The 26,665-nt window shown below is 39.5% G+C and overlaps 1 protein-coding gene across 1 annotated transcript; it reads left to right on the forward strand.

Annotated features, from left to right (window-relative positions):
* On the forward strand, positions 1–25,143 carry Gm6712 (predicted gene 6712). The gene is made up of 4 exons (NM_001324550.1): positions 1–147; positions 21,636–21,762; positions 22,002–22,062; positions 23,472–25,143. The coding sequence occupies exons 1-4, from the start codon at positions 118–120 to the stop codon at positions 24,667–24,669; spliced, it is 1,416 nt and encodes a 471-aa protein (NP_001311479.1). The 5' UTR covers positions 1–117; the 3' UTR covers positions 24,670–25,143.
* The last annotated feature ends 1,522 nt before the right edge of the window (positions 25,144–26,665 follow it).

Genomic DNA, 26,665 nt, shown 5'->3' on the forward strand with positions numbered 1-26,665 from the left:
GGTGTTTCTTCCGGAATCATTTTCGCTGGTTCCCTGTAATTAAGCAGGCTTAAGTGATTTGTCCTGTGTGCTGCTGGGTACAGTGAAGGAAGGTCAGGCAAGTTCTGAAAGTGCGACATGATGAGGATATTGTCACTTCCCACAGAGGTGAGGAGCGGGATCGGGTGTGCTGGGTCCTACGGAAGGCTGGGTCGGAACCAGCAGCTACATGCAGGCACCTGTGAGTTGCCTCGTGGTTTTAGCCGCTTCTGGACCCAACGGTGGCACCTGCATAACTTCACTATCTGGGCTGAATATTCACAAAACCTTTCGAGCAGGGTCCTGTGTATAGAAACACCCTTAGCACGATGCCAAAGTCAGACAGGCTAAGTTTCTTTCGTGTATTCTACAAGTTCTTCTCTTGGCATTTAGCATTTTGGTTGTCATTCATTTCGAGTTAAATTTGTCTATGTTTAATATGTATCTCATGTGTTTGGTGAATGAAAGCACATTTTTTTTTCAATATTTCTCCGTGGTTTTTTTTAATAACCAGAAAAAGTGTGGACTAATTTTAGAACAGCTTCGTCTTTAGTTTTTTATAAAATTGTTTCTGAGACAAAGTATGTTGACACGTGGGTCCTAGTCTCTTTCTCTACCTTGCTAAACTTCATAATTCATTAGTTAAATGGCTGTACCACAAGAGAGTTTTAAATTGCTCATTTTAGTCATGTAATGTACTGCCCTTTGCAGTAGAAGTAGAAGTACTTGCATATGGAGCATGGCTTCTGTCTTCAGACTTCAACAGGAGGAACAGTTTACTGTGTACAGTTCAGGGCTAAACAGTGTAGACAATAGCTAGCTCCTACACTGTAGTTTAAGGGAATCATCTGCAGGGGTCATCATTATGAACAAGCTTCTGATGGTGTAATTTACAATTACCAAGGTAAATTAAGTCATGCATGTGAATAAAAATAATCCAGATTGGTGGGTATACCACCTGGGGAGGTTATGTTGAACCAAACTTCATTGATCTAGATAAGGCCATTCAGAAATTTGAATCAAGGGTAATTGGCTTTATCTATGTGTGTCAAGTTATAGACTTCAGCAGCTAATGTTGCATATAATGACGGGATCATACATTATCTTATTGATGCCATTTCCCTAAAAGGTAATAGCCTGCTATTGTTGAAAGACACTGTATCTAGGCATACTTTCTTTTTTATTTCTTAGATATTTTCTTCATTTACATTTCAAATGCTATCCCCAAAGCCCTCTATAGCCTCCCCCTGCCCTGCTCCTCAACCCACACATTCCCTCCTCCTGGCCCTGGCATTTCCCTGTACTTGGCCTCATGATCTTCACAAGACCAAGAGCCTCTCCTCCCATTGATGGCTGACTAGGCCATCCTCTGCTACATATGCAACTAGAGACAAAGCACTGGGGGTTACTGGTTAGTTCATTTTGTTGTTCCTCCTATAGAGTTTCAGACCCCTTTAGCTCTTTGGGTACTTTCTCTAGCTCCTTCATTAGGGGCCCCGTGTTCCATCCAATAGATGACTGTGAGCATCCACTTCTGTATTTGCCAGGCACTGGCATAGCCTCACAAGAAGAGCTATGTCAAGGTCATGTCAGCAAAATCTTTCTGGCATATGCAATAGTGTCTGGGTTTGGTGGTTGTATATGGAATAGATCCCCGAGTGGGGCAGTTTCTGGATGATCATTCGTTCAGTCTGCTCCACACTTTGTCTCTGTAACTCCTCACATGAGCATTTTGTTCCCCCTTTCTAAGAAGGACCCAAGTATCCACACTTTGGTCTTCCTTCTTCTTGAGTTTCAATTGTTTTGCAAATTGTATGTTGGGTACTCTGAGTGTATGGGCTATTCTCCCCTTATCAGTAAGTGCATATCATTTGTGTTCTTTTGTAATTGGGTTTCTTCACTCAGGATGATATCCTCCAGATCCATCCTTTTATCTAAGAATTTCATGACTTCATTGTTTTTAATAGTACTTCATTGTGTAAATATACCACATTTTCTGTATCCATTCCTCCATTGAGGAACATCTGGGATCTTTCCAGCTTCTGGCTATTATAAATGAGGCTGCTATGAACATAGTGGAACATGTGTCCTTATTACATGTTAGAGCATCTTTTGGGTATAAGCTCAGGACTGGTATTGCTGGGTCCTCAGGTAGTCCAATTTTCTGAGGAACTGCTAAACTGATTTCCAGAGTGGTTGTACAAGCTTGCAATCCCACCAACCATGGAGGAGTGTCCCTTTCTCCACATCCTTGCCAGCATCTGTTGTCACCTGAATGTTTGATTTTAACCATTCTGACTGCTGTGAGATGGAATCTCAGGGTTGTTTTGATTTGCATTTCCCTGATGATTAAGGATGTTGAACATTTTTTCAGGTGCTTCTCAGATATTCAGTATTCCTCTGTTGAGAATTCTTTGTTTAGCTCTTTACCCCATTTTTAATAGGGTTATTTAGTTCTCTGGAAGCCAGCTTCTTGAGTTCTTTATATATATTAGATGTTAGCCACCTATCAGATTTAGGATTGGTAAAGATCCTTTCCCAATTTATTGCTAGCCTTTTTGTATTATTGACTTACTGTCTTTTCCCTTATACAAGCTTTGCAATTTTGTGAGGCCCCATTTGTTGATTCTCGATCTTACAGCATAAGTCATTGCTGTTCTGTGCAGGAATTTTTCCCCTGTGCCCATATCTTTGAGGCTTTTCCCACTTTCTACTCTATATGTTTCAGTGTCTCTGGTTTTATGTGGAGTTCCTTGACCCAGTTAGACTTGAGCTTTGTATAAGGAGATAAGAATGGATCAATTTGCATTCTACATGCTATCTGCCAATTGAGCCAGCACCGTTTGTTGAAGATGTTGTCCTCTTTCCACTGGATGGTTTGAGCTCCTTTGTCAAAGATCAAGTGAGCATAGATGTGTGAGTTTATTTCTGGGTCTTAAATTCTGTTCCATTGATCTGACTGACTGTCACTGTACCAGTAACATGCATGGGGGTTTTGTTTGTTTGTTTGTTTTTGTTTTTGTTTTTTTTTTTTTTGTTTTATCACAATTGCTCTGTAGTACAGCTTGAGTTCGGGGATGGTGATTCCACCAAAGGCTCTTTAATTGTTGAGATAGTTTTTGCTATCCTAGGATTTTTGTTATTCCAGAATTATTTGCAAATTGCCCTTTCTAACTCTGAGAAGAATTGAGTTCCAATTTTGATGGGGATTGCAGTGAATCTGTAGATTGCTTTCAGCAAGATAGTCATTTTTACTGTACTAATCCTGCCAATCCATGAGAATGGGAGACCTTTCCATCTTCTGAGATCTTCTTTGATTTCTTTCTTCAGAGACTTGAAGTTCTTATACAGATCTTTCACTTCCTTAGTTAGAGTCACACCAAGGTATTTTATATTATTTGTGAGTACTGTGAAGGATGTTGTTTCCCTATTTCTTTCTCATTCTGTTTATCGTTTGTGTAGAGAAAGGCCTCTGATATATTTGAGTTCATTTTATATCCAGCTACTGCACTGAAGTTGTTTATCAGGTTTAGGAGTTCTCTGGTAGAATTTTTAGGGTCACTTATAGATACTATCATATCCTCTGCAAGTAATGATATTTTGACTTTTTCTTTTCCAATTTGTATCCCCTTGATCTTCTTTGTTGTGGAATTGCTCTGGCTAGGACTTCAAGTCCTATACTGAGTAGTTATGGAGAAAGTGGGCAGCCTTATCTACTCCCTGATTGTAGTGGGATTGCTTTAAGTTTTTCTCCATTTAATTTGATGTTGGCTACTGGTTTGCTGTATTTGCCTGTGAGGTAATGGCCTGCTCTTGTTGAAAGACACTGTAGCTATTCATACTTTCAATAATATCTATCTTTTTTAAAAGTCAATTCTTGATAAAACTTTTACAGTTTCATTTTCTTAGAACTTCTCTGAACATCTAGAATTTTTTTTTCTCTTTAGTGTTTCTGGAGAATTTAAGTATTTTATCCGTTTTCTCAACTGCTATGATTATTTGTTTCTCTTTAGAGGATTATTTGTTTCTCTTTAGAGGAATTTCTTCTATAGCCCAGGCTTGCCTTTTGCTATGTAATTTCTTTGAACACCTAATCCTGCTTCTGCTGTCCAATGCCTGAAGAGAAGCATATAAATTCTTCCAGGATGAGCCCTGACTGGTCAATGAGGGAAAAAGACAGAGAGATATGAATGAATGAATGAATGAATGAATGAATGAATTTTCTCCTACCTCCTCGACTTTCTAGTAGAAATTATAGATCAAGAGGGACATTGGTAACAATTGATTTCACTGACCAACTTTGAAAATGGTGTATTCACAGCAACCAAAGGGAGTGGGAAGAATGATGGAGGGAGCTTTCTTTGAAAATACCTTCTATTATCAGTGAATACTGATGTTATCAATGTTAGATGATCAACAAAAGTCCAAACTTGAAAATTTAGGTGGTTCACAGAACAAGACAATCAAGAATCTAGAGAAGGAAATGAATTAATTTTTAGAAACTAAAATATCTGTACGTTAGAGAAGGAAATGAATTAATTTTTAGAAACTAAAATATCTGTACGTACACAAATTCAACCAACACGAAAGTGCTTGACAAATTTCTGTTTCTGTGCCTAGTAGGAATTTTACTATTCCAATTTTACAGTGTGTATTGGGAGAGAAATGTATGAGTAATACCTGGTTTGTTTTAGTACATATGTCTAATATTTGGATAACTTTTCAATCATAAAGCCTATTTCAACTTTTAAAAATAAATTTTGATATTATAATTAAATCCTTTAGGTTTATCCTTTCTCACTGTTGTTAAGTCTTATGGCCCAGCACAAATGGCTTAGGTGCCTAATAACAAATCAAAGCAGGCCAGAATGTCAGTTTCTCCCCAAATCCGCCCCTCCCCCCCGTTACCCTTTACAGTGTATGCCTAACAAAACCCACCCTGGATCCTAGGGATTGGGGTATACATCTCCCTGCTCCCCTTCCTTATGTAATCCACCCAAATTTGTTAGAATATCTTTTTCATCTATCATTTACCCACCTCATCACTTAGTCTGGTTTTCCTCTCCTCTCCTTCCTCTCTTCACATGGCTTTGGTTCCACTTGACTCTGGTCACTCTCTAAGATGTTCCTTTCTCTAACCCCACTCTCCCATGTATCAGCAATAAACTTTCTGTTCCACCATGTCTAGGAACAGCCATGTACCTTTCCTTTTTATTTCCTTTTCCTTTCACCTCCTGTTAACCACTCCTTGTTTTCACATTTATGGCCACATCTACCTTCAATTGTTGCAACATTTTTCATTTAATTTCTTTTGAATATTTGATTTGATTTGATTTTAATTTTTTTTAATTTAATTGAATTACCAGCCACATGGTTGTGTTTATGGAAATTAAATTCCAGGCCACATAAGGAGTTTTGAGTTTCAGAGGTTTTTCAAGAATGCATGGTGCTTGGCACAAAGCAGACATTAAATTGTTCTTTACCATTGTTTTGCATGTGGGCTTCAGTTGTTGTCCTGAAATTACATAGAAGTGTGAGTGACTGCAGAGACATACAAACCATTTTGCTCATCTGAATTCACAAAGAGAGCTGTAGAATATTAAGCTGCTCTATTTGGAGGAGAGATCAGTAGTATCTCCCCCCCCCCCCTCAGTCTTTAAAATCTGGTTTAAACACCAGTAAACATGGTACAAATGGAAAAAAATCTCTTATGAAGTCCTCTGTGAACGAAAACTGTGACAAGTTCCTGATTAGACAGAAACCACTCCATCTCCAAGGGAGAATACTCAGTGTAACTGTGGCCTCATAGAATGAATTGGTTGTGTTCCATCTGTTTCTATTTTGTGAACTAGATTGAAGAGTATTGGTAGTGCGTCTTCGTTGAAGGTCTGATAGAATTCTGCACTAAAACCGTCTGTCCTGGGCGTTTCTTGTTTGTTTGTTTGTTTGTTTGTTTGTTTAGGAGACTTTTAATGACTGCATGTATTTCTTTAGGGGCTTAAGGGGCTGTTTCATGATTTATCTGATCCTGATTTAACTTTGGTTTTTATTATCTGTCTAAAAACTTGTCTATTACATCCAGATTTTCCAGCTTTGTGTAATATATATGGCTTTGGTAGTAGGATCTGATGATTTTTTGAATTTCTTTAGTTTCTGTTGTTATATCTCCATTTTCATTTCTGATTTTGTTAATTTGGACACTGTCTCTGTGCCCTCTACTTGGTGTGGCTAAGGGTTTACCTATCTTGTTCATTTTCTCAAAGAACCACCTTCTTTGAACCAGTTTTGTTGATTATTTGCATAGTTCCTTTTCTTTCTGTTTGGTTTATTCCAGCCCGGAGTTCGATTATTTCCTGCTGTCTACTTCTCTTGGGTTTATTTCCTTCTTTTTGTTCTAGAGCTTTCAGGTGTACTGTTAAGATGCTAGTGTATGCTCTCTCCAGTTTGTTTTTGGAGGCACTCAGAGCTGAGTTTTCCTCTTAGCATTGCTTTCATTGTGTCACGTAAGTTTTGGTATGGTGTGCCTTCATTTTCATTAAATTCTACAAAGTTTTTAATTTCTTTTTTTCTTCCTTGACCAAATTATCATTGAATACGGCATTTTTCAGCTTTCATGTTTATGTCAGCTTTCTGTTGTTTTTTGTTACTATTGAAGACCACCCTTAGTCTTTGGTGATCTGACAGGATGAATGGAATTATGTCATTCTTCTTGTATCTGTTGAGGCCTGTTTTGTGACTGATTCTATGGTCAATTTTGGTGATGATACCATGAGGTACTGAGAAGAAGGTATTTTCCTTTGTTTTAAGATGAAATCTTCTATAGCTATCTATTAAATCCATTTGGTCCATAACTTCTCTTAGTTTCAGTGTGTCTCTGTTTATTTTATGTTTTCATGATCAGTTCACTGATAATAGTGCAGTTTTGACTTCTCCCACTATTATTGTTGACGTGCAACGGGTGCGTAAAGGCTTAGTTGTGTGTGTAGAGGCTTAGTAGTGTTTCTTTTATGAATGTGGTTGCCCTTGCATTTGGAGGGTAGATATTCAGACTAGAGAGTTCCTCTTGGTAGATTTTCCCTTTCAGCAGTATGAAGTGTCCTTCCTTATCCTTTTTAGATAACTTTTGATTGAAAGTTGCTTTTATTCGATATTAGAATGGCTACTCCAGCTTGTTTCTTGGGACCATTTGCTTGGAAAATTGTTTTCCAGCACTTTTTTTTCTGAGGTAAGTATCTGTCTTTGACACTAAGGTGAGTTTCCTGTTTGCACCAAAATGTTGGGTCCTGTTTATGCATCCAGTCTGTTATCCTATATCTTTTTATTAGGGAATTGAGTCCATTGATGTTAAGAGATATTAAGGAATAGTGATTGCTGCTCCCTGTTACTTTTGATATTATTTTTATGTTTCTGTGGCTATTTTCTATTCAGTTTGTTGAAAGATTACTTTGTTGCTTTTTCTAAGGTATAGTTTGCCTCCTTGATTTATATTTTCCATCTGTTATCCTTTGTAAGGCTGGCTTTGTGGCAAGATATGGTGTAAATTTGTTTTTGTCACGGAATATCTTGGTTTCTCCATCTACGGTAATTGATGGTGAAGGGCGAAGCAGGGAGATGGGGTATGGGATAAGGGGATTTTAGGAGGGGGAAAGAAACGGGAAAGGGGGTAACACTTGAGATGTAAACTAAGAAAATATCCAATAAAAATGTCCTCTATTATCATCATCACAAGAAGTGATTTTAAACCTAAACCTTGCTTTTCCAGTGTGATGGGGTATCCAGGACTTGCTATGCTGGGAGAACTGGGTGCAGATGATGCCAGATAGCCTTAGTTTCTGTGGCTTATGTTCTTGTTCTTGCCTCTCCCCATCTGATTATCTCTATTGCTACTTGCACTCACTGTCTGACTGGAGCCTGTCTCTCCTGTTATTGTGGTTGTGTCAGAACTCAGAGTCCAGCTCTGTCTGTGATCCTGAGATCCTGGGTGTAAGAGCTCCTGGGAGTTAAGATGCCTTCTCGATCCTGAAATCCTGGTGTGACCAAGTTCTGCCATCCTGTAATCCTATCATCCTATAATCCTGAGTGTGTTAGAGCACCTGGGAGTGCACCTTCCTCTAGGTGTTGTGGGATTGGGTGCACAGCTAGCAGCCAAGGTCTGCTCAGGGACTGGCTCAGACTAGAAAGACTTAATGTATTATATAGTGAATGTATCATCAATAGTCTGTAACATTAAAGATGATTTTTTTTGTTTGTTTTTATTTTTTTGTTTTTTGATATACAGTTTTTTTTGTGTAGCCCTAGCTGTCCTGGAACTCACTCTGTAGAACAGGCTCGCCTGGAAGTCAGAAATCTGCCTGCCTCTGCCTCCCAAGTGCTAGGATTAAAGGCGTACACCACCACTGCCCAGCCATAAAGATGTACTTTTTATTTGAATATTAATTCAAACATTAGGTTTTCTTAAAGGGAAGCAAGAATATTTTTAGAATTCAGTGAGCAGTTACCTCTGTAATTCCACTATTCCAACTATTGAAAAATAACACAAGAAACTGACATGAGTGAGTTTTATATGTTGTCTGTGTGTATGTATGTATTTCTCACTTTCAGGAGGGAAAACTTTGATTTCCTACATTAAGTCAGGTCCTATTAATGTGCTTGTCATGAACTCCTGCATGATGTTCATCTTGTACCCAAACAGAATGAGAACTGTATCTGTCAAAATAATGCTTCCCTTGTCTCCATTTTATGCTTTTCTTTGTTTATTGTTGTTTCCCTTCTTCCATGAGTTTTCATTAGGAAATGTTGGACTCATTTAACTGGAACTAGATTCTTCTCTCATACAGTGTACCAAGGCCACTGTTTTCCTCCCTCCACTCCATTCACTCACCCTCACCCTCCTCTATCCTCCTCCTCTGTCGTTGGCATCCCTGGGTGGGCGGCAACACGAACGACACAGGCACGGGTCGGGTTCACACAACAACTTTACTTCGGGCTTTTTCTTTTATAGCCCTCTTCCGCAGTAGCTTCTTCTCATGACAAGGGCTAAACTACTCCTATTCTACTTCTGGCTTCTACCTAGGGCAAGGGTAAACAACTCTTATTCTACATCTGGCTTCTACCTAAGGCAAGGACTAAACAACAACTCTCTACTCATTACTCGCACCGACTCATCTCCCTCTAGCTCCACCCCACCTCATCCAATCAGAATTCACACACGCTCCAGGCTCGAGCTTAGGTCATTCACATATAGGCTGACAGGTCTGGATCACGAGGAACTGTCCAGCCCGACAGTCAGCCCACGAATGCAGTCTTCCTGCTCATGCTCCAGCAAGGCAGTAAACAAGTGGGTTTCACGGGGCCTGCAGCAGCACCCGCTTCCCGCACTCCTCCATGGATCCCCTCTCCTTCTTCTATTTTCTCAAAACAAGATAGAAAAGCCATGATGAAAGCTCTCCTTTTGAGCCTGGACTTGGCAAGCAAATGGGAAGAAAAGAGGATCAAGACCAAGCAAGAAAAGCCGAGATACGGCCGGGCGTGGTGGCACACGCCTTTAATCCCAGCACTCAGGAGGCAGAGGCAGGTGGATTTCTGAGTTCGAGGCCAGCCTGGTCTACAAAGTGAGTTCCAGGACAGCCAGAGCTATAAAGAGAAACCCTGTCTCGAAAAACCAAAAAAAAAAAAGGAAAAGCCGAGATACACCTGCTCCCGGGGAGAGAAATTATTCAAATGCCCATGCTAATAGCCACGACATAGAGGAATAAGGCCTAGCTAACACACATGCCAGCCCCATTTTTGCCTAATAAGTCCATGTGAGGATTCCTAGAAATCCAGACAGTGTAAGCCATGGGTTCCCTCTGATGTCCAGCTCTTCAAATATTGGCTAACCACTCAAAAAATTTGTCACAACCTTAGCTCAGATCATATTCAGGCTGGAGAGATTGCAGTTGGAGGGTTTTGTAGCTTTTATTATGTCCAGGATTTTCTTTTTGTGGCCCGGGGAGTACCCTCTCTCCATAGAGAGACTAGAACATAGGGGTGAAAGACCCAAGCCTTTACACTCTTGATTTTCAGTTTGATTTGGCTGTGTCAAAGTTGTCTTCAAGAATGAGTCCCTGAGGTGAGTTTTCAGTGACTGATTTTCCCCCCTAAAGTCAGCATGAGATCTTTAGAGGCCTCTTTGGCCAACACCTCAAGGAAATGAAAACCTTTCATCACAGTGCTGGCTATAAAGATGGCCAGTTCAGAAACTCCTTTAGTCTGGGTCAATAGGATCGCCCTCATTGTTTCCTGAAGGTTTTCAGTACACTGGGTTCCTCCTATAACTAACCTGGAAATTCCCCCTAATTCCAGCTCTTTCTTCTTGCATCTCCTGCTCTCTTCCTACATTCCCATCCAGATGATCCCTCCCACTTCTTTTCACATTCACTCCAATCTTACCATGGAGTCTGTTCTTTTTCCCCTTTCCAGAAAGGTGCATGCTTCCCTTTCTATCTCTCCTCTTCCTCTAACCTATCAGGGTGTGTAGAAGGTAGCAGCTGAGTGATAGTCCATGGTGTAAATGTACCTTTTTTTTTATGCATTCTTCAGCTGTGGGCCATATAATTTTGTTTTTAGTATCTGGCTAGTACAAATAAATCTATCAACAAAGTTGATCAAGTCTATTGTAGATGGAGAAACTTTTGCATGTATGCCTGTCTTAGGTGTTTATTGCTGTGAAGAGACACAATGACCAAGGCAGCTCTATTTTAGATTTTTATTTATTATATGTAAGGACACTGTAGCTGTCTTCAGACACTCCAGAAGAGGGAGTCAGATCTTGTTACGGATGGTTGTGAGCCACCATGCGGTTGCTGGGATTTGAACCTAGGACCTTCAGAAGAGCAGTCAGTGCTCTTAACCGCTGAGCCATCTCTCCAGCCTGCCAAGGCAGCTCTTATAAGGACAACATTTAATTGAGGCTGGCTTACAGATTCAGAGATTCTCTCTGTCATCATCAAGGCAGGAGCACCAGCATCCTTACAGGCATGGTGCAGGAGGACCTGAGAGTACCTACATCTTCCTCTGAAGGCTCCTAGGAGAAGATTGTCTCCCAGGCAGCTAGCATGAGGATTTTAAAGCCCAAGCCAGACAGTGGCACACCTGCTCCAACAAGGCCACACCTACTTTTAAGGCCACTATCTGAGCCAAGAATATGCAAACCACCACAATGCCCAAGAGAGTGGTATATATGGGTATTGAGGTAGATGGATTCCCCTTTTTCTGACAACCATGATATTGATTTACACAGTGTCTGTTTTAGCTTGCAGTCTCTCACAAGCTGCAGAGGTATATTCTCTGTAATGTGAACAGTCACTCTGTTGTTGTTCTTAACTATTCTGACATGTTTAATGACATAGAAGGTTTCCTTTCCATTTCTATAATGTTGAATACTTGTTTCTAAGCCATTGAAGATTCCTCTGTTGAGAAGTCTCTGTTTATATATGAACCCTGATTTTTATCTGCTTTTGTTTGTTTTTATTTTTAGACTATCTAGATTCTTGAGGTCTGTATATATTTTTGTATATTATGTCTCATATTTTCGTATTATATAACACTATGAGATATGGATATAGCAAAAATCTTTTCCCATTTTGTAGACTGTCTCTTGTCCCATTGACTGGATTTTTGCCTTCCAGAAACATCACAGTTGCATGATGTCCAATTTACTAATTACTGATCTTATTGCCTGAACTATTCGTGTTCTTCCCATGAGAACAGTAATGTGTCTCCTGTGACCGTGCACTCAAGGCCATTGCCCGCTTTCTCTTCTACCAGGGCCTGTGTTTTAAGTGTTTAATCCACTTGGACTTCTATTTTGTTCAGGGTAAAGAATATAGACTTGTTTGCATTCTTCTGCATGTAGAGCATGTTATAGTTTAACACGCACCACTTGTTGAAGGTTCTATGGGTTTTTTTGGTGTTTTGTTTGTTTCTTTGTTTATTGTTGTCGGCTTTTTTTTGTATGTTTTTTGATTCCTTAGCAATCACCAGGTGTGTGTATGTCTTATGTGTCTCTACCTCTATTCCATAATCAACTGTCTATTTGTGTGCCAATATATTGCACAGATTTTTTATTTTTATGTATGTATGTATATATGTATGTATGTATGTATTTATTTATTTATTTATTTTGGAGATGGGTTTATCTGTGCAGTCCTGGCTGTCCTGGAACTCACTCTGTACCCCAGGCTGGCCTCAATCTCAGAAATCCACCTGTCTCTGCCTCCCAAGGACTGGGATTAAAGGTGTGCGCCACCACTGGCTGGCATAGTTGAACTTTTTATCATGTATGTACTTCAATTTCTGTTTTAAAGTTACTGTAACCTTTTTACATTATTTGAAGCTGTTTTGTTTCTCTGATTTTTCTCTATTTGTCCTTTGTATATAGGAGGCATAGGAGAGGACTACTGATTTATTTATTTATATATATATTTATTCGTTTATTTATTAGTTAACATTGTATCAAGCCATTTTCCTGAGAGTATTTGTCACCTATATAAAGTTGGTACTGGAATTTTTGGGTCACTAATGTATATTATTATACGATGAATTCTAATTATGATATTTTAAGTTCTTACTTTCCAAATTATATTTCAGATTGTGGTTTTCTCCATTTTTTTAATGGATTTATGTGTTACCTGTTTAAGGGCTTGTATCTATTTTGCTGTATTCTCCTGTATTACATTTTTTTTCATTATATCTGTCTTTGTTATTGTTATTATTATTATATTAGGTATTTTCTTCATTTACATTTCCAATGCTATCCCAAAAATCCCCCATACCTTCCCCCCCCCAACTCCCCTAACCAACTTACTCCCACTTGTTGGCCCTGGTGTTCCCCTGTACTGAGGCATATAAAGTTTGCAAGACCTAGGGGTCTCAGAATCCACTGATGGCCGACTAGGCCATCTTTTGATCATATTCAGCTAGAGTCACGATCACCAGGGGGTACTGGTTAGTACATATTGTTGTTCCACCGATAGGGTTGCAGATCCCTTTAGCTCCTTGGATTCTTTCTCTAGCTCCTCCTTTGGGGGCCTTGTGATCCATCCAATAGCTGACTGTAAGCCTCCACTTCTGTGTTTGCTAGGCCCCGGCATAGCCTAACAAGAGACAGCTATATTAGGGTCCTTTCATCAAAATCTTGCTAGTGTTTGCAATGGTGTCAGCGATTGGAGGCTGATTATGGGATGGATCCCCGGGTATGGCAGTCTCCAGATGGTCCATCCTTTCTTCTCAGCTCCAATCTTTGTCTCTGTAACTCCTTCCATGGGTGTTTTGTTCCCAATTCTAAAAATCTCCTGTATTTCTTTAAGGGACATATTTATTTCCTCCATAAGATCATCTATCATTTCCATGAGGTGGGATATTTAGATCATAATCTTGCTTTTCAAATGGGTTACAGTATCGAGCATTTACTGTGTTGGGAGAATTGGGTTGTGATGTTACCGAGTACCATTGGTTTCAGTAACTTATGTTCTTGTGTTTGCCTCACACCATCCTGTTATCTCTGTTGTTATGTGAAGTTGTTGTCTCTGACTGGTGCTTGTCCCTCCTGAGAACCTGGTTATGTTGGGCCTCCTTGGTTCAGGCTGTCTCTGGGTGTGGGAAGGGGGGTTCTGGAGCACTTGATCTGTGAGCCTGGCTGTGCCAGACATCCTGGGAATCAAGCTGACTCTGGGTCTAGCCAGAGTTAGGGTACTGGTGCTGTTCCAGGGCACTGTTTCAGACTAGAAGTGTGTATCTCTGGAAGGGTGGGATTTACTGTGTCTTCTGGGGCCCAGGATGGGGGGATCCCAGGTCAGGTGTGGAAGACTCACCTGTGAGTCTGGTAATGTCAGAACTTCTGGGAGTCATGCTGTGAGATGTGTGCATGGGAGGGAAGGGGGTGCTGGAGCACACAGTCTTATGTCACTGTTTCTAAAGGGTGTTTTCTGTACTTATAGAAAATGATTTTGTGTGTGTGTGTGAGTATGAGTGTGCACACAGGCATGCAAGTTCATGCCCTTTCAAGAATTCCACATATATAAAAGTAAAATGTGAACAGCTGGGCGTGGTGGCACACACGCCTTTAATCCCAGCACTCGGGAGGCAGAGGCAGGCGGATTTCTGAGTCCGAGGCCAGCCTGGTCTACAAAGTGAGTTCCAGGACAGCCAGGAGTGCACAGAGAAACCCTGTCTCAAAAAAACCCGAAAAAAAAAAAGTAAAATGTGAAAAGTAAAATTTCCAGATCATTTGAGAATGCTCCCTACTTTTACTGATGCCCCAAATTGAATACCTACCATTAAAATCCTTTGGCATCTGTCTTTAGAGTATGGTATCCAACTCTTTCTTCTGGCTTTCTGTGACACTGAGATTTGGTAGTTACCTGTGAAAACCATCAAATAAGAGGTGGAGACCTTGTAGGTGAAGCAAATAATGCTGTTTTGGATAGCTCATAAGAACTAAATAGAAAGAGAAAGAAATTAGAGAGAGAAATTAGGGAAACAACACCCTTCTCAATAGTCACAAATAATATAAAATATCTTGGCGTGACTCTAACTAAGGAAGTGAAAGATCTGTATGATAAAAACTTCAAGTCTCTGAAGAAAGAAATTAAAGAAGATCTCAGAAGATGGAAAGATCTCCCATGCTCATGGATTGGCAGGATCAACATTGTAAAAATGGCTATCTTGCCAAAAGCTATCTACAGATTCAATGCAATCCCCATCAAAATTCCAACTCAATTCTTCAACGAATTAGAAGGAGCAATTTGCAAATTCATCTGGAATAACAAAAAACCTAGTATAGCAAAAACTCTTCTCAAGAATAAAAGAACCTCTGGTGGAATCACCATGCCGGACCTAAAACTGTACTACAGAGCCATTGTGATCAAAACTGCATGGTACTGGTATAGTGACAGACAAGTAGACCAATGGAACAGAATTGAAGACCCAGAGATGAACCCACACACCTATGGTCACTTGATCTTTGACAAGGGAGCTAAAACTATCCAGTGGAAAAAAGACAGCATTTTCAACAAATGATGCTGGCACAACTGGCGGTTATCATGTAGAAGAATGCCAATTGATCCATTTCTATCTCCTTGTACTAAGGTCAAATCTAAGTGGATTAAGGAACTCCACATAAAACCAGATACACTGAAACTTATAGAGGAGAAAGTAGGGAAAAGCCTCGAAGATATGCGTACAGGGGAAAAATTCCTGAATAGAACAGCAATGGCTTGTGCTGTAAGATCGAGAATCGATAAATGGGACCTCATAAAACTGCAAAGCTTCTGCAAGGCAAAAGACACCGTCAATAAGACAAAAAGGCCACCAACAGATTGGGAAAGGATCTTTACCTATCCCAAATCGGATAGGGGACTAATATCCAATATATATAAAGAACTCAAAAAGGTGGACTCCAGAAAATCAAATAACCCCATTCAAAAATGGGGCTCAGAGCTGAACAAAGAATTCTCACCTGAGGAATACCGAATGGCAGAGAAACACCGGAAAAAATGTTCAACATCCTTAATCATCAGGGAAATGCAAATCAAAACAACACTGAGATTCCACTTCACTCCAGTCAGAATGGCTAAGATCAAAAACTCAGGTGACAGCAGATGTTGGCGAGGATGTGGAGAAAGGGGAACACTCCTCCATTGTTGGTGGGATTGCAAGCTTGTACAACCATTCTGGAAATCAGTCTGGCGGTTCCTCAGAAAATTGGACATAGTACTACCGGAGGATCCCGCAATACCTCTCGTGGGCATATATCCAGAAGATGTCCCAACTGGTAAGAAGAACACATGCTCCACTATGTTCATAGCAGCCTTGTTTATAATAGCCAGAAGCTGGAAAGAACCCAGATGCCCCTCAACAGAGGAATGGATACAGAAAATGTGGTACATTTACACAATGGAATACTACTCAGCTATTAAAAAAATGAATTTATGAAATTCCTAGGCAAGTGGATGGACCTGGAGGGTATCATCCTGAGTGAAGTAACCCAATCACAAAGGAACTCGCGCAATATGTACTCACTGATAAGTGGATAATAGCCCAGAAACTTAGGATACCCAAGATAAAAGATACAACTTGCCAAACTCATGAAATTCAAGAAGAACGAAGACCAAAGTGTGGACACTTTACCCTTTCTTAGAAATGGGAACAAAACACCCATAGAAGGAGTTACAGAGACAAAATTTGGAGCTGTGACGAAAGGATGGACCATCTAGTGACTGCCATATGCAAGGATCCATCCCATAATCAGCTTCCAAATGCTGACACCATTGCATACACTAGCAAGATTTCGCTGAAAGGACCCAGTTATAGCTCTCTCTTGTGATACTATGCCGGGGCCTAGCAAACACAGAAGTGGATGATCACAGTCAGCTATTGGATGGGTCACACGGCCCCTAATGGAGGAGATAGGGTGGTATTCCTGTGGCTGAGAAAGCCTGGGGTCTCAAGTGGTGTATATGGTATATGTTACAGTTATGTGTTCATATGTGGCAATAGACCAGGCTCGGCTTCAGAGATGATCTGAGAGAAGGGGTGTCTGGCAGTGGTGAAAAGAAAAAGCATGGATCCAAAGTGGATGACATTTATTTTTCTGGATATGGATTTTCCTTCTGTAATGTTTCTATGCTGCTCTGTCGATTTCTGGAGATTTCCTTGTCTATATTCTGCCCGATTGCTATTCTGAGAGACCTCTATGTCCATGTCCTGCTTTCTTGCTTCTCTCCCTCTCCCTCTCCCTCTCCCTCTCCCTCTCCCTCTCCCTCTCCCTCTCCCTCTCCCTCTCCCTCTCCCTCTCCCTCTCCCTCTCCCTCTCCCTCTCCCTCTCTCTCTCCCTCTCCCTCTCCCTATTCCCCCTCTCACTTTCTCTCTCTCTCTCTTTCTCTCTCTCTCTCTCTCTCTCTCCCTCTCTCTCTCTCTGTGTGTGTGTGTGTGTGTGTGTGTCTGTCTGTCTGTCTGTCTGTCTGTCTGTCTGGATGCATGTGTGCACATTCTCCTAGCAATTTTCTCTTCGGTTTAAACATTTCTCTGGTAAGCTCATCTCCAACTGAATACAAGTACAGTTTTTTTTTTTTATTTTACCTATCAACCTAGTCATTTACTCCAGGTTTTAGTTTTGTTTATCTTATGAATCAGCATTCCATGACTCCAAGCCTTTGATTCTTAGGAGACTGAGAAGTATATTTTTTCTTAGCATTGCAAAATGACTTTAAGCTCTCTCTGTCTTTGTTAAACACAGATGATAGGCTAGTTGGGTGTGACCCTGCCCTGAACTTATCATTTCCAGCAAGCCAGAGGGTAACCTTGCTCTGTCCTAGTTTGATCCTGAACTCAGGAACCTGTCATGTCTTCCCAAGCTTAAGCAATCAATCAAACAAGCAAACAAATAGATGTAACTTTCTTACAAGTTGACTCATAGTGTATTGCTTTTGTTGATTCAGAATCGTGAAGACTGTCACATAATTCATATTGAATCATTACTTTTGCATAGTTGAGAAAATATGTATTCAAACTCATGTATAGAGGGTTCTTTCCCTTAAATGCTGTCCTTAACGTCCTAATATTTACCATTTTGCAGACATAGCCACACCCTTAAGTACTGGACTCCAGTTGTTTCTAATTATCATGGAGTCCTTAACCTTAACACTGAGGACATTCCTTGCAGGATTGTGAAATATGTACCTTATTGCCCATAGCACCCCACAACACTCTAGGAAGCTGACACCAGGGCCATCTGCCAGGTGCAGAAACTGTCACTCAGTCTCATTAGGTCCAAGCAAGGCTTGATCTTCCATTGCAGAAGTCAATTTCAGACACTTGCCACCTCCCAACCGCCTTTGCTTGCATACATTCTAATGGCCATTTGGCTATCTGTCCTCTCCTTCCCTAAACCTGATCCTGAACCCTCCCAATTTCCTCCTTTGTCTCCTCTCCCACCCAGTTCCTTTGATCCATCTGCCAATCATAACTATTTAATTCTGCATTCTAAGTGAGATCTAAGTGTCCTCACTTGTGCATTATGTGTTCTCTACCTCTTTTGTGCCTGTGGAGTATAACCTGTGTATCCTGCATTTTATGGCTAATATCCACTGATAAGTGAGTACATACCATGCATGTCCTTTTGCGATTGGGTTACCACAGTCAAGATAATAATTTCAACATCCATCCACTTGCCTGTAAAATTATTGATGTCTTTACTTATAATAGGTGATTAGTATTCTGTTGCCTAGGTGTAACACATTTATATCATCCACACTTTATTTCAAGAACACCTAGGTTTTTCCAGTTTCTGGCTATTACGAAGAAAGCTGTTATGAACATAGTTACGAAAGACCCACCTTGTGAGGACCCCCCCTCCATGTTCTGACTCAGGAGAGGCGACACCCCAAATCACTTTTGAGAAATGGTCTTGATGCAAACTGCAAGAGGACTTTTATTCCAAGAGCGCTCTGGGACCCACAGTTGTACACCATGCAAGGGTAGAGGATGGTGGGCCCCAAGTAGCTGGAAGAGTGGGTATTTAAAGGAAGAAACCACAACTTAAGGGGGTTGGAAGGGCTTTGTTGTAAAATACCAAAAATACCAGTTAAGAGTCAAAAGGAAGTCACAAGGAATACCTGCTAATTGTGCAGTTATTTCTCAAGACAGTTTCTATGAGCCTCTAACAATAGCACATTTGCATAGCGGGTTCCATGAATGGTCAGGGTGGACCTTTTTGAACAAATACTGCCTGAACCCAGGAAGCAGGTGGGTGGAGGAATGTCAGTATCTGTTTTATGATTAGCATACCTTGGAGCATTGAGTCACAAAGGTCACATTCTCAAGCCTGGGCCTAAAGGCCTACTTTTCTTTTTTGTTTTTATATTACACTTTTTCAGTCTTTGTGGAATGTTGAAGCCTCTTTTGGGTATATGGTCAAGGGTTGGGCATATAGCTGGCTCGTGAGGTAGAAATATTCCCAGTTTTCTGAATCTGAATTTCCAAATTGCTTGTACAAGTTTTCTCTCCCACCTAAGATGGAGGACTATTCCCCTTCTTCCACATTCTTGCCAGCTTATGGTATACTTTGAGTTTTTGATATCAGTCATTTTGATGGGTGTAAAGGTTGTTTTGATTTTCATTTTCCTGATGTCTGAGGACTTTGAACAGTTTTTTAGTTTCATCTCAGCCATTCAAGATTTCTCTGTTGTTGATTCTCTGTTTAGCTCTGTACCCCTTTTTTTAATCGGGTATGTTGGGTTCTTGGTGTTTAACTTCTCATGTTTTTTATGAATTTTGTATAGTAACCCTCTGTAGGATGTAGAGTTGGTGAATATCTTTCCCAATCTGTCTGCTGCCTTTTTGTTCTATTGACAGTGCCCTTTGCTTTTCAGATGCTTTGCAATTTCATGAGGTTCCATTTATTGTTGAGACTAGAGCATGAGCCTTTGGTGTTATGCTCAGAATATTGCCTCCTGTTCAAATAGTTCAAGTCTTTTTCCTGTAAGACTCTGGGGAACCTTAGCTTACCAGGGACCCACTTAGTGAACTATGTGGAGCCAGGATCGATGCAAAAAGCAAGAGGATTTTATTGTTCCAGTGCATTGGGGTCATCAGAGACCCAAAGAAGAGCCAACGACCCCCAGCACAGATTTGGCGGGTTTTGTATATGGTTTCCAGGGGCAGAATAGAGCATCAGTGACTAGGCACAATATGATTGGCTGAACAGTGCACCCTTAAACTGATTAGTCTTTAGGAAATGAGGTGAAAAGGACTTCCCTTGTCTGAGGTGGGCAATGGTACATCCTGTGGAATGTGTCCCCACTCACAGGTCTGTTCCCTCCCTGTGGTCTGAAAAATAGGGACTTGCCTCTCCCTTCCTGAGGCGCATGTGTTTCATGACCTTCCCAAAATTCCTGAGCTGACCTTTTCATTCCTACTTTCTATTCTATGAGATTCATTGCATACAGTTTTGAGGTCCTTGATCCGCTCAGACTTGAATTCTGTGCAGAGTGATAAATATGAATCTATTTTCGTTTTCCCACATGCAGATATCTAGTTAGACCAGTACCATTTCTTGAAGATGTCCTCTTTTTTCCCATTGTTTGCTTTTCTTTCCTTATCAAAAAATCAAATTGGTTTATTTGTGGGTCTTTGGGTTGATTCCATTTGTCTACATATCTGTTTTTGTACCAATATGCAGTTTTCATCACTATTGCTTAAGCAATAGTGCAGCTTAAGTTGAGGGATGGTGATTCCTATTGAAGTTCTTTTGCTGTTTAGGATTGCTTTGACTTTCCTTGTTTTGTTTTGTTTTGTTTTCCCCCTATGAAGTTGAGAATCTCTTTTTCAATGTTTGTAAAAAAAAGTTGTGTTAGAATGTTAATGGGGTTACACTGAACCTGTAGATTGCACTTGGTAACTTGCATATTTTCAATATATTAATCCTACCTATCCAATGCTTGGCTGTGAATATCTCCATCTCTCATTCAGTTACTGGTAGAGCCTCTCAGAGAACACCCATGCTAAGCTCATGTCTGCAGTTACAACACAGCATCAGTAATAATGTTAGGGTTTGGTGACCACCCAGGGGATGGATCACAAGTCGGCCAGAAAATATTCAGCCATTTGTTCGTGCTCTGCTCCATTTTTGTCCTCACATTCTTTTTAGAAAGGAACAATTTTGAACGGAAAATTTTGAATGTGAGGGCCTCCACTGGGGAGGAGGTGGTCTCTTCAGGTTCCTTACTCCCTCTATTGCACTTTTGACTAAGGTTACCCCATTGTGTCCTCAGAGCCTCCCCTTAGAGTTTCTACTCTAAGGGAATTCTTGTCAGTCATTGGTATGCCAAATATCAGTGCCTTTAGGAACAAAGCTAGCTCCTAAATAATTGAAACTGGACCATTATATTTATTTATCAAGTTTTCAGGGAACAATAACTAAGCAGATTTCTTTTATTTAAATCTTCTAAATTAATCTGACCTATTCTTAGGCAAAAATCCAATGATACTTGCATTTTTTTCACTGATCTTTGTCTCTAGGCTAGAGGTGGTTTGATTCTTTGTTTTTTGTTGTTGTTGTTGTTGTTGTTGTTGTTGTTTGCTTGGTTGGTTTTTTTTTTTTTTTTGGTAAGGAATACTGGGTCATAGTATACAACTCTGACTACCCTAGAACTCATTGCCTATACCAAGCTGGCATCAAGAACAATGACATATTTGTGCCTCTGTATCCTCAGTGCTGTAATTAAATGCGTTTGCGAATCTAAGCATCTTGTTCATTACTTTTGTAATGAGAATATTTCATACAATATCTCTGTGTGCTTACTACTATTGATCTTTTTGCTTGTCTCTTTATGTGTATTCATTGGCATTTGTCTTCCAAGACTTTCTCCAACTCAAAGGGTGAAGAAATGACAGATGAGAACTCATTATTCAGTTTCCTTCAAAAATGACTTGGTGATCATGAGTACATTATAAACTTCTGTGTCAGGAAACAAGTGGGCGAACTACCAACATTATTTGAAAATATTGTCAATGAAATGTACATGTCTAATATTTCATTCTCATGCTACTTTTGTACATATATATGGGATGTTTAGAACCCAGTGACGTACAATGATGTACTGGTGAGCTTTACTCGGGAAGAATGGGCTTTGCTGGATCCTTCCCAGAAGAGTCTCTACAAAGATGTGATGCTCGAAACCTATAAGAACCTCACTGCCATAGGTAAGATTGTGAATGTTGTTTCTCTTTTTGAAAGAGGGGGCAACTGTATTTTAGTTGTGTGGTTGTATGTGTGGTTGCTTCTTTTTCTTGTTATTGATGTACATCTACAATTTCATTTGAGAAGGAGGAAGAATGATGAGAATAAATTAGGCTTGTTTGTAAGGATCACTGAAGATAGTTTCTTAAATTTTGCCTGAATTCCACAAATATATCATGTATTTCCTTGTACTGTCTTCTAGGCTATAACTGGGAAGATGACAATATTGAAGAAGATTGTGAAAATTCTGGAAGACCCAGAAGGTAATTTTCTTGTGCATGCTGATCCAAATTTGCCTTTGAAGAAATCTTAGTTCATTCTTGAAGTTTTAGTTAAAATCAGGGGTGTAACAAGCACAGTTTTATGGATACTGATTATTAAATACTCACAAAAAGGACAACTCAGTGTCAGGTATTTGATTGTGTTTGCAAGGCTTTCCTTTAAGACAGAAAACACAGAAACACTGCCTTAACAGACAGTACCTTATCAAGCACAGCCCCATTCATTCTACGGTGTAGATCTGCCAGTCTGTTTAGTCCCATGCCACTCAGCTAGTATAAAAAGTAATTGAATATGGAATCAGTTTATATCCAAAACTATCTGATATGCAGACAGTCCATAGTATACTGATGTTACTCATATACTTGTGGCAAGGTTGCTTATATTATTGAGTGTGGAAGTTCATGGAAGTGAAAAAGTTTGTTGTGAAAACTTAATCTAAGTGCCACATGTCTAGGAGGAACAAAAATTAAAACTAAGTGAATACAAGGTATATATATTTTGTTATTCTTCCTTACATAGTTGTATTATATGTGACAGATATATCTCTGTCTGTCTATCTGTCTATGTATCTGTCTTTCTAGTCTGTCTATCATCTTTTCATTGAACATAAATGATACAATACTCTGCCTAAGGAGAGCTAAACCTGTATAGCTCGCTCAGGACAATTAGAAGATTGGTTAATTTTCCCAATTTAGAATTAATTTATTGAAAATTATGAAGGCATACAATTAATTGAATTCACAACTTCTTTGTGAATATATCAAAAACCTCAGACTGCAGAAAATCCCTATGAGTTTTAGTAATGTAGAAATGTTCTGTTTCTCCTGTTTAACTTCCCAAATGTTGTATGGCTCATATTATAGGAAAATTCTTTTTAGACAGGGTTTCTCTATAGTCCTGGCTGTCCTGGAACTCACTTTGTAGACCAGGCTGGCCTCGAACTCAGAAATCCGCCTGCCTCTGCCTCCCGAGTGCTGGGATTAAAGCCGTGCGCCAGGAAAATTCATGAATCCAGTCATTGTGGTAAAGCTGTGAATGCTTGCATATTATGTCAAATATATGAAAAACCTCATAAAAAAAAAAGATTGTAACTTTGGGCCATGTGATAAATGCTCTTTCCATCACAGGTACTTTTAAAGATGTAAATAATAACCGTAATGAATCAAAACACCATGGATAAAAACACCATGACAGAACCTTATTATATCTGATTCCTCTTTACAGTTAGAATAGATTGTTAACCTAATCCATACAGATAAATGATTCATTGTTATAATAAATGGGGTAAAACTTATACATGTACCAATTGCATACACAGTCTTAAATAAAATCTTACTGTAGAGAAACACTCTGAAAATATCTAATGTGTTAAACTCTATTTATATCACAGGCATCTTCAAAGGGATGGACCAAGTAATACTAGAGAGAAACCCTTTGAATGTATTCAATATGATGGAGCCTTTGCAAGAAACCATCATCATCAGTTATATAAGAGCACTGGATCTTTCATGTCTTCTACTGATCATCAGATACATAGAAGACCACACACTGAAGAAAAAGTCTATGATGGTAACCAGTGTCGTAAAACCTTTTCATTTCACAGCCATTTACAAATCCATAAAGGAACATATACTGGAGAAAAACCGTATGAATGTAATCAATGTGGGAAAGCCTTTGCACGTCACAGCAATCTTCAAGACCATAAAAGAACACATACTGGAGAGAAACCCTATAAATGTAAACAATGTGGCAAAGCGTTTGCATGGCACAATACACTTCGAAAGCATAAAATAACACATACTGGAGAGAAACCCTATGAATGTAATCAATGTGGCAAAGCCTTTGCATTTCACAGTACTCTTCAAAAGCATAAAATAACACATACTGGAGAGAAACCCTATGAATGTAACCAATGTGGCAAAGCCTTTGCATATCACAAAACTCTTAAAGTCCATAAAGAAGAAACACATACTGGAGAGAAACCCTATGAATGTAACCAATGTGGCAAAGCCTTTGCATGTCGCAGATATCTTCAAATCCATAAAAAAACACATATTGAAGAGAAACCCTATGAATGTAACCAATGTGGCAAAGCCTTTGTATATCATAGATACCTTCAAATCCATAAAAGAACACATACTGGAGAGAAACCCTATGAATGTAATCAATGTGGCAAAGCCTTTGCATGTCTTAAAAATCTTCAAAGACATAAAACAACACATACTAGACAGAAACCCTATGAATGTAACCACTGTGGCAAAGCCTTTACACACGCCTTTCATCTTCAGTGTCATCAAAGGATACATACTGGAGAGAAACCCTATGAATGTAAACAATGTGGTAAAGCCTTTACATCTCACAGATATCTTAAAAGCCATGAATGGAGACATATTGGAGAGAAACCCTATGAATGTAACCAATGTGACAAAGCCTTTGCATGTTGCAGAACTCTTCAAATCCATAAAAAAAAACATACTGGAGAGAAACCCTATGAATGTAACCAGTATGGCAAAGCCTTTACACAATTTGTTCATCTTCAGTGTCATGAAATAACACATAATGAAGAGAAACCCTATGAATGTAACTAATGTGGCAAAGCCTTTACAGGTCACAGTACTCTTCAAATCAATAAAAGAACACATACTGGAGAGAAACCCTATGAATGTAACCAATGTGGCAAAGCCTTTACACATCTTCAGTGTCATCAAAGGATACATACTGGAGAGACACCCTATGAATGTAACCAATGTGGCAAAGCCTTTGTATGTCACAGCTATCTTCAAATCCATAAAAGAACCCATACTGGAGAAAAACCCTGTGTATGTAAACAATGTTGGCAAAGCATTCTCATGTCACAGTACTCCATGAAATCATAAAAGATCACATACTGGAGAGAAACCCTATGAATGTAACTAGTGTGGTAAAACCTTTGCACGACACAGTCAGCTTCAAACACATAAAAGAATACATACAGAAGAGAAACCCTGATAATACAGTGAATGCAGTAAAGGCTTTGTTATGGTGGTCTGAAAAGGAATTTTAAAAACAAATTCTTGTGAGAACCCTGTAAATGTAATCAATCTAATAAAGCCATTTGTTAGCAGTCACCTTCTAAGGGATGCAACATAGTTTGTGGGAATATAGTGGGTGGGTGTGTCTGATTCTTTTGCCTACTCTCGAGATGTTCTTGTCTTAATTATTTGCTTTGCGAGGTTTGATATGAGGGTTTGTGCCTATTTTTATTAAAATATCGTATGCCTTGTTCATTTGATATCCCCAAGTATGCTGCTCTTTTTTCAGGGGAAATGGTAGAATATATGGGTGTGATGTTAGTTTGGGAGGGCTATAGAGAAGTGGAGGGATGTGTACTGTGGTCCAGATATAAACTGGGAGATGAGAACAAGGTAAAAAAAAAAATGAAAAAAATGTAACTGTACATATTTACACGCACACTCACAACCTTTTCAATAAGGTATGAATTAAGTATATAATAAGTTGTAGCAAACTAAAATAATCTAGGTATAGAATTTTCAGTGTATGTCTCCATGCCCTCAAGGATCATAAGGCGATATTGGTTCATCGGGTCAATGGGAGCACACAGCAAACTTGAGGTTCACAAGCCCAGTGCAAATGGACAATGAATGATCAATGCAGTATCAGCGGCAGGGAGTCTGAACAACTTTTTGGTGATTGGAGGCTTATATAATTTGCAGGACTGGGCATAGGAACTTCCAGAATGGGTAAAGCTGAATGCTGAGAATACCAAAATGCCTCATTGGCAGGGGCAAGCCTTTCAGGAATCTGAGAATCTAGGAGTATGGGTTTCTTAATCAAGATGAAGTTAGTTCATCCTATATTCCAGTTAAGTCACTGTGACATTCCTCAGGGTGAGTTCTGTGCAAGGGCTTTAAATTCCCCAGACAAGGTCAGAAAAGTAGAAGCTCTGAAAATGAAGGCCATTTTCCATTATGTGTTGACAGAAAAGGCTAGTTAGACATTGGTGGACTGTAACCTTAATAAGCAGAGTTTTCCTACATTTAAGTATAAATATTGGGTTATAAGTTTTAGCCTAATTTTTGACAGATTTTCACCATATGTAATAAACTTACCAATGTGAACATAATTTTCAGCATACTCGGAAGACATATTTGTTGAAACTACAGGCATTTTAGAGGTAAATATTTTAAAAATATTAAAAAGCAACATCTTAGACACAAGTACTTTTAAAATGGGGGGCAGATAAATTTTATATATGAGGTACTATTTATTGCTTTCTCAGAAGTCTGTGAGTCTATCTGCCTCAAGACCCAACTAATCCATTCTTAGGCACAAATCCAACAGATACTACATCTTTGCACTAGGACACTTGCTCAATTTTGTGAATGCAGAGGACTCCTGCTCATTGGATGATGAATACTTGGATGTTCTATGAAACTAAAACTTTACAAGAAAAGGGCTGTATCTGCCCATAATGTGGAAGGGCAGATCTGTGGAGGCCTGTTCTGTCTGACTCATTTGGGTTCTAATCCTCCAGTAGTTGAGGGGATATTGTGCTGTTTCCAAGCTGGATGGTCACAGGAAGAG

The sequence above is a fragment of the Mus musculus genome, chromosome 17 (genome assembly GCF_000001635.26).
Source record: "Mus musculus strain C57BL/6J chromosome 17, GRCm38.p6 C57BL/6J".
Classification (NCBI taxonomy): domain Eukaryota; kingdom Metazoa; phylum Chordata; class Mammalia; order Rodentia; family Muridae; genus Mus; species Mus musculus.